The following is a 7,533-nucleotide window of genomic DNA, read 5'->3' as shown; positions in this document are numbered from 1 at the left end:
AAGAAAAAAAAAAGAGAGAAAGCTCTCTCCATTCATTCCATTGCTCAGGTAAGAAATAAAAAACCCTCTGTTGGCTTAAAGGTACCAAATTTCTGGTTTCTATGTAGCTTTAGTTGGTTTTCTCTCTTCCCAATTTGTTGTTGTTGATGTACAAGAGACATGGCTAGTTTTAGTGTTGTTTGCAATAGTGGGTTTTTTGTTAGTAATGAAAACTTGGTAACTGATAGGGCAAAACCCAAGTCTATTAGGGGATATACTAGCTTTTCATATGCTTCATTCTACTTTCCTTCACTTGGAATATGTAGCTATAACCATTGCAAAACCCAGAATTTGTTTGCTTCTGGTGATAATAGCTTTAGGTTGGTTAGTAATGGAAGAAGAAATGAGGTTCCTTTATTTGGTTTTCAAGCTTGTTGCAAGACACATAATGGGTTATTGGTGAGGGCAAATAGTGGTGATAACAAAACCCAAGTAGGAAAAAGAGAAAGTAGTGATGTGAGAAAGAGATTTTCGTTAAGATTGTGTCCCAGGCTGCGGTTATTAACAATAAGAATGAAGAGGATTTCAGTTAGATCGATGTTATATGATATTGCTGTGTTTCTACGAAAGAATATAAGAAGAGTTACTCTTTACAGTACAATATCTCTAGCATTGGGAATGTGCTATTTGTTCTTGAAATTCACTGCATTGCCATCTCCTAAGATTGTTCCATATTCAGAGTTCATAACAAGCCTTCACAGTAGTTCTGTGACAAAGGTTTTGCTTGAAGAGGGTTCTCGTCGTATATATTTCAATATGGATTCTAAAAGTGCTGAAAATACTCAATCAGAAGAAGAATCATTGGCAGGGACCGATTCAACTGAAATCCAAGCTGGTACGGCTGTAAGAGAGGATGGTGTGGATGGTACACAATTGCAAAAACAAGGTCTATTCAAGAAATTTTCGAGACCTCAAACTTCTACTTCTGAGTGGCAGTATTTGACAAGAAAAATTGATCATGATGAAAAGTTTCTTCTTAGTTTGATGAGAGAAAAGGGAACAACTTATAGCTCAGCTCCTCAATCAGTTCTAATGTCAATGAGGAGTACTTTAATAACGATAATATCCTTGTGGGTTCCTTTAATGCCTTTGATGTGGCTGCTGTATCGTCAACTCTCTGCTGCTAATAGCCCTGCAAGGAAGCGGCGTCAAAATAACCAGGTTGTTGGGTTTGACGATGTGGAGGGAGTTGATACTGCTAAGGCAGAGCTTATGGAGGTAAGCACTAAGCACTTCTCTTAAAGTTGCGTAAAATGAATATATTTTTTTTAATAGTTAATGTCAAGGCATTCTTGTGCTGGCCACATTATGGAATTAATGATGAGGAGGTAATTTTGCTTCTTTTCTAGAATTCGTTCAAATTGGTTCTGAGTATAATATAGTATACAGAAGGTAGAAAAGCTGCTAGGCTGCAATGGTGTTTCTCATTCGTGATTTCTTTTAGGACTGTCAATGATGTCGGTGATTGATTACTCTCTTTGTATTATATCTAACATGACTCTATAGAAGGTATTTGAGAATTCTTTGATGATATTGATAATAATATTGAGGCCCTAAACGTGTTGCTTTTGGGTAGCATAAAATCAAATTATTTGGTTTAACAAGTTCCATAGGTCGTGTAGCAGGCTTTTGCTGACAGGGTGTCCTTCTGTGGCTCGCTCTTGTTTGTAGTAGTATATTATCATGGAAGCTTCTAGATCTGTGTGGAAACAGAGTGATAAAAAAAAAACTTATGCAGATATCTTTGGATCATTTAGCTTTTTGTAGTGCAAGTACTATTTGGTCGGAGGCTTTTGTTTGTTGCCTTAGTAGAGATGGTGCTTGTTATAGTTATTATTGCAAACTAGGTTTACTGAATCTCTCATGAGTAATTAAGTAATTTTCTGCTGGCTATCTCTGTTGACACAAATTCTTTTTGTAGATAGTTTCATGCCTTCAGGGATCTGTAAACTACCAAAAACTGGGAGCAAAATTACCTAGAGGTGTGTTGCTAGTGGGTCCCCCAGGAACAGGGAAGACATTGCTGGCTCGCGCAGTTGCTGGAGAAGCAGGAGTTCCTTTCTTCAGTGTATCAGCAAGTGAATTTGTGGAATTATTTGTTGGTAGAGGAGCAGCTCGAATCAGAGATCTTTTCAATGTGGCAAGGAAATCTGCACCATCGATAATATTTATTGATGAGCTTGACGCAGTTGGAGGGAAGCGTGGTAGAAGTTTCAATGATGAACGAGACCAAACATTGAACCAGGCAATTTAACATTCAACCCTAGTTGCATTGCTTATGTTCTTTCCACTTCTATTATTAAATTCATTAATATTCTAATCGATTGGGACTTTAATAAACATTTTTATCACTTTTGTGTAAATATTGCCCTTTAGAAACAAACTATCTTTTTTTAATTTTGTTCTATCAATCTTATTTAATCCAAAGGAATAATTCCTGCATGTTTTTTAAATTTCTTTCTTGTTTCTTTTTTAAACTTTTAATACAATTTTACATAAAATCCTGAAAATTTGGATTCTCTCCTGCTATTAATGGGCTTTTAAAATCTCTTTTGCTGCTGCAGTTACTGACTGAAATGGATGGATTTGAGTCGGACATGAAAGTGGTTGTTATTGGGGCAACTAATAGGCCAGAAGCATTGGATCCAGCCCTCTGTCGCCCTGGTCGCTTCTCAAGAAAAGTATTAGTGGGGGAACCAAATGAGGAAGGACGGAGAAAGATTTTGGCTGTACATTTGAGAGGAGTTCCTCTAGAAGAAGACACACAACTTATTTCTATGTTAGTTGCTTCACTGACCCCAGGTTTTGTAGGTGCTGATCTTGCAAACATTGTCAATGAAGCCGCATTACTTGCTGCTCGTAGAGGTGAGAAGCTGATATATAGCTCCATCTGATTTCAGATTGCATTGTCTCTACCACTAGTTTTACTTTCACATTTGACCATTGCTCCTTTTTTTTTTTTTTTGAGCATTATAAAAGCAGACCTCCCCCCTCCCCCAATGTTTTAATAACCAGGCTGGTCGTTGAACTGGTAAGGGGCCCGCTTCCCGGTCCAACTGATTCAGCCAGCCTGTCTGATTAAAACATTTATTGTTGTTGACTTTACGTTATAAGTATTAAATAAGGTGATAATGTAACTAAACAAGTAATTGGCTCAGTGGTTATGGCTTAAATGTTAGTGGCAGAGGTCTTCAGTTCAACTGATTTAATTACCTAAAAACCAGTTTAACTGAAAAGTTGACTGGTTCAACTACTCCTTCCAATTCTCTTCCAACTCTAAGGTGTCTCAGACCGGAAAAATGACCAGTTCCCGGTTGATCCAGTCCAGTCCAGTTTGACAACATTCCCCCCCCCCTCCCAGCGTGCACAGGCCTTTTCTTCTTTTACCTTTTTTTTGAGGGGGGCGGATAATAATTATGATTGTGCCATAAACTTATACTTTGCAGACGACTGAGATGAACATTTTGCCTCACTATGCTTTTTTCTCTAGGTGGTGAAACTGTTACAAGGGAAGATATAATGGAAGCTGTTGAGAGAGCTAAATTTGGGATTAATGATAGGCAGCCTAGTACAATAGGCAAGGAGCTTGGGAAACTTTTCCCATGGATGCCTTCCTTAATGGGAAGGAGTGATATAAGACAGGATGGTTTGCAAGGGCCCTTGGGCTATCAAACTTTGAGCTGATAAGTGCTACTTTCTTAGTGCTTATACTGTAATTTGTTGGTTATATGATTCTTCAGATACTTTTAATATATGAATCTGAAAACAATTTTGTTTTATTTAAAATTTTTGTGGAAGAGATGTCTATTGGAAATGATGGATTAGATTCTGCTTTGCTTCTTATGATTCAGATATTAATATCCAGATATCCTCAAACCATGGTCAAATAACTCATCAACAATCAGTCTCATTAATGTTTATTATATAAATGGCTATGCTCACACTGATATTTAGCCTGTGGAGAAGACCCAAAAGTTTGGTCATTAAGCTGTTGGTCACTTTACCAAAAATGATAGTTGGCAGTGGTTTTTTTCGTTCATTGACCTGGTACATTACTACTGTCTAACAAGTAATGTTTAAGTCCCAAATTTTTATATATGAAACAGAGGGTGTAAATTAACATCATGTTTATATCCATTCTCGAGCCCTTCTGCAACAACTGATAAATTCAACATTGAAAACCTTGGTTAGAATCATAAAATAGAACTAAGCCTTGAGATGCAAAAGAATGTTGACCACTGATTGTTGAGGGCTACTGGAATTATTTGACCACTTAGCAAGTATGTCGTGTAATTTTCTGCTACCCAGTTGTTGTTTAACACTTGAAACATCCTAGTCTGAAATATGTAATAGCTATTTACAATGATTTCAAACAAGGCCAAGTTATGAAATAGACTTGCAAAATATAAAGCCATAAATGCCTGGCTAATTCTTCCAATGTATTTCTATGCTTAAACTTATAAGCTTGGTTATTCTGCTAATTTGACAATATTAATATATAAAATAAAAAAGTATGTCGTTATCAATCAGCATGTTATCTTTCGTTGCATTATTGCTTTTTGAATTTGTGGATTGAAACTTATCATTGATTGTTACAACCTTTTTTTTTTTTCTTGTCTCTTTTTTGCTTTCTGTTCTTGTTATACATTTCTTAAAATTAGGATAAATTGGTAAGTTCAATATAAAGTTCCAGAAATTATATGTACCTCTTCAGAAATAATAGATTTTCCAAATAAATGAACAACTGTATATGTGAAGATCTTGTTATGCTTGTGCATCTCCCTTTCAAGGTTCTGCATTGGCTCATCAAATAGAGGAGATTGCTTATTATTTTGCACGAGACATGGAGTGCAAAGCAAAGATCTGCAGCTCAGGTTTTCTTTTTTCCCATTTTTCAGGATCTGAAGCTAAAGAACATATTAATGTTTTACTTGATTTTGTTGTTCAATTGGAAATTTTGACTAATAAATTTTGTATTTGCTTTCATTTGTTGAGAAATGAAAAGGAAAATGGTCTGGTTCTGCAAGCGAGCTTAACTTAGCAGAGGATGATGCAACTTTTTGCTGCATCCTGAGAAGCATATCAACCTGGACTTAGGGTTTCTCAGTTTGTTTTCTATAAGTGATCTGCATTGGACTTAGGTTAGGTAATGGGGGAGTTAATCATGGTTTTTCTGGTCTCGCAGGGCTGAGTTATTTGGTAAGCTGAACCAATTTTATAGCCTCAATAGAAATTTGTCTTTAACCTTGTACAGTTCTACATCTATAATTATGCCTTTCAGAGTGAGCCAAAATACCATGTAAGTATGTTTCTGTGCTTGTTAATGCATCTGGATTTTGGAACATGTTGCAATGTTTAAAGACTAATACCCCAAGGCAACATAGATGTGACTTTTTAATGTTTCCTTTCTTTTTAAATGTATTGTCTCTTCTTCCTTTCTTTCTTTCTTTCTTTCTTCCTTTCTTTTTTTTCACATTTCCTGTTCACTGTCTGTGATGTTACTGAATTTTCTTCTTTCCTCCTTCAAAAAGAAGAATGCTTTCCTTCCTCTTCTTTTTGCTCTCTTTTCCTAGTTGGTGATATGAATTGGAGGCCTTAGGTTTAATTTTGCATTGAATAGCATAAAGTCGTTTTAATGTGCCTATGTCTATGTTGTCACCATGTTCATAAAAATGGTTAGTTACTGGATTGCCTTTATACTGTCAGTTCCAACATTTAGCTTCTATTGGTTCTCATCCAGGATATTTCTTGTATCAACCCCCCTAAGCTCACATGGGAAAGAGAAAGAATGCTAGGAAAGCAACAGGTTCCAACCATGGGGCGGGTTTTTGAACAAATTAAGGGGTGGCCTTGGAAGAATTGCCTTGTCTAGCTAGACGACAAGCACAGCAGATGCATACCTGTGAAGCAGGCATCTTTTTTTTTTTTTTAATTTCTATACAGAAATTAAATTTATACTCCCATCTGCTTGTTGCTATCACATGTGATGTGTTTATAGGTGGCAACAGGTAGGGCCTGGTCCAATTGCTTTGGTTTGAGTCATCTTTGGTTTGGGTCATTTCAATTTCACACAATATTTGGTTTGATTGTTTGAGTTTGGGTCTGCTTTAGGTTCAAGTTAGAATAAATTGATAAATAAAATTTCATTTTTAGTATTAAGTTCAAATTATTACGGTTTTTGACTGCATTGATCTCAGATAATTTTAGATTCAACTCATTTCAAGTTAGGATCATTTTAGGTTTAGGTGGGTTGGGATTTACTCAGGTTTGGGTCTTTAACTTTTTATTTAATTTGGGTTTCAATTTGATTTGAGTTATTTTGGCGAGTTTTAGAGTTTGGTTTTATTATCATCTTTAGTTACCATACATATGTCAAGTATTCTATATTCACTTTAAGATTCCACTTACAAGGAGCTTGAATTCGTTTTCCATGTGAAACACCTTTCTCAAGGTCTCATTCATCTCCCTTTTATATTATTTTTAGCAATCTCTTTCACAAAAGGGAATCTGAATCAACTAAAGTAGAATCTTTAACAGCCTTTTTGTTCAGTCCATCCATTAGCGAGTGGTTGATTGCCATAGTGCAGTGTCATTTTCCTGTGAGGAATTGCCGTACACTACTAGTCATAACCACACTAGTAGTTTCCCAATTGATTAGGACTCCCACTTGGCTTTGACTTTGATATGCACTTGCAATTTTGATCTTAATTTTTTTGGATTCTCTCCTCGTACTCTTTGCCTTCACGAATGCGATATGCATAAAATACATTTAGAAGAGAAAGTTATGCTTGGCACTATTTAAGAAAGTATTATTATTCTCAACCAATCTTTCCCAAGTTTTATGCTTCTGATTTGATTGACAAAGTAGGTTACGCAATTGGTGATAGCGTAGTTCATAAGTGATGATTCAAATTTCAATATATGTAACTTCTTTTATCTTCAGTCAGTTCTTAACGAATTTATTCCTGTTTTTGTGATCCATGAAATTTAGCCACATTTCATTTAGTTTCAAGCCCTTATATTACCATCATTATTTTCATTTGGTGAATGAGAATGCTGGTTCAACTCTTCAAATACATGCCCTTCATAATCAGCTTTGGTATCTTGTTCCTTTTGACTAATAATAAATGAATGGGTGTGCCTTCCACATCAGTCTAGCATCAGCTGTCATCTCTTATTTGAAGATGGAAATAGTTTAGCTTACACGAAACTTTCATGCTACTACATAACTTTTGGAACTAACATTATTATATGGATTTGAGCCTACCGACCGATTCAGATAGCATTGGAAAAAAGGATTTATAATAGAACTTGTGATTTCTTGAAGGTTGAAAGTGATGGCATTTTTGTTTCAGTTTGATGGGGTTGATGGACTTTGAATTACGTTGACTGTTAAGCTGAAAGCCACTGACAAGAATGATGACATTTTCATATGATATTTGAGAATTAATTCCTATAAAAATTTGTCAACAAACTCGTGGAATGGCATTGATA

General features: G+C 35.7%; 1 protein-coding gene across 1 annotated transcript; it reads left to right on the top strand.

Moving 5' to 3' along the window:
- On the top strand, nucleotides 1-3,863 carry LOC111305794 (cell division protein ftsH). Its single transcript, XM_022903604.2, has 4 exons — nucleotides 1-1,257; nucleotides 1,961-2,284; nucleotides 2,604-2,904; nucleotides 3,530-3,863. Exons 1-4 carry the CDS (start codon nucleotides 160-162, stop codon nucleotides 3,721-3,723), a joined length of 1,917 nt encoding a protein of 638 aa, XP_022759339.2. The 5' UTR covers nucleotides 1-159; the 3' UTR covers nucleotides 3,724-3,863.
- The last annotated feature ends 3,670 nt before the right edge of the window (nucleotides 3,864-7,533 follow it).

The sequence above is a fragment of the Durio zibethinus genome, chromosome 21 (assembly GCF_047325235.1).
Source record: "Durio zibethinus cultivar Kanyao isolate XHJ-2024 chromosome 21, ASM4732523v1, whole genome shotgun sequence".
Lineage (NCBI taxonomy): Eukaryota > Viridiplantae > Streptophyta > Magnoliopsida > Malvales > Malvaceae > Durio > Durio zibethinus.
This window is presented reverse-complemented; position numbering and strand designations above follow the sequence as displayed.

Bases quoted from the DNA above. Each gene is read 5' to 3' on its own strand.
- LOC111305794 (XM_022903604.2), top strand. From the start codon at position 160: ATGGCTAGTTTTAGTGTTGTTTGCAATAGTGGGTTTTTTGTTAGTAAT. The intron at 1,258-1,960 runs GTAAGCACTAAG...TTCTTTTTGTAG, and splicing joins CTAAGGCAGAGCTTATGGAG to ATAGTTTCATGCCTTCAGGG. The intron at 2,905-3,529 runs GTGAGAAGCTGA...TTTTTTCTCTAG, and splicing joins ATTACTTGCTGCTCGTAGAG to GTGGTGAAACTGTTACAAGG.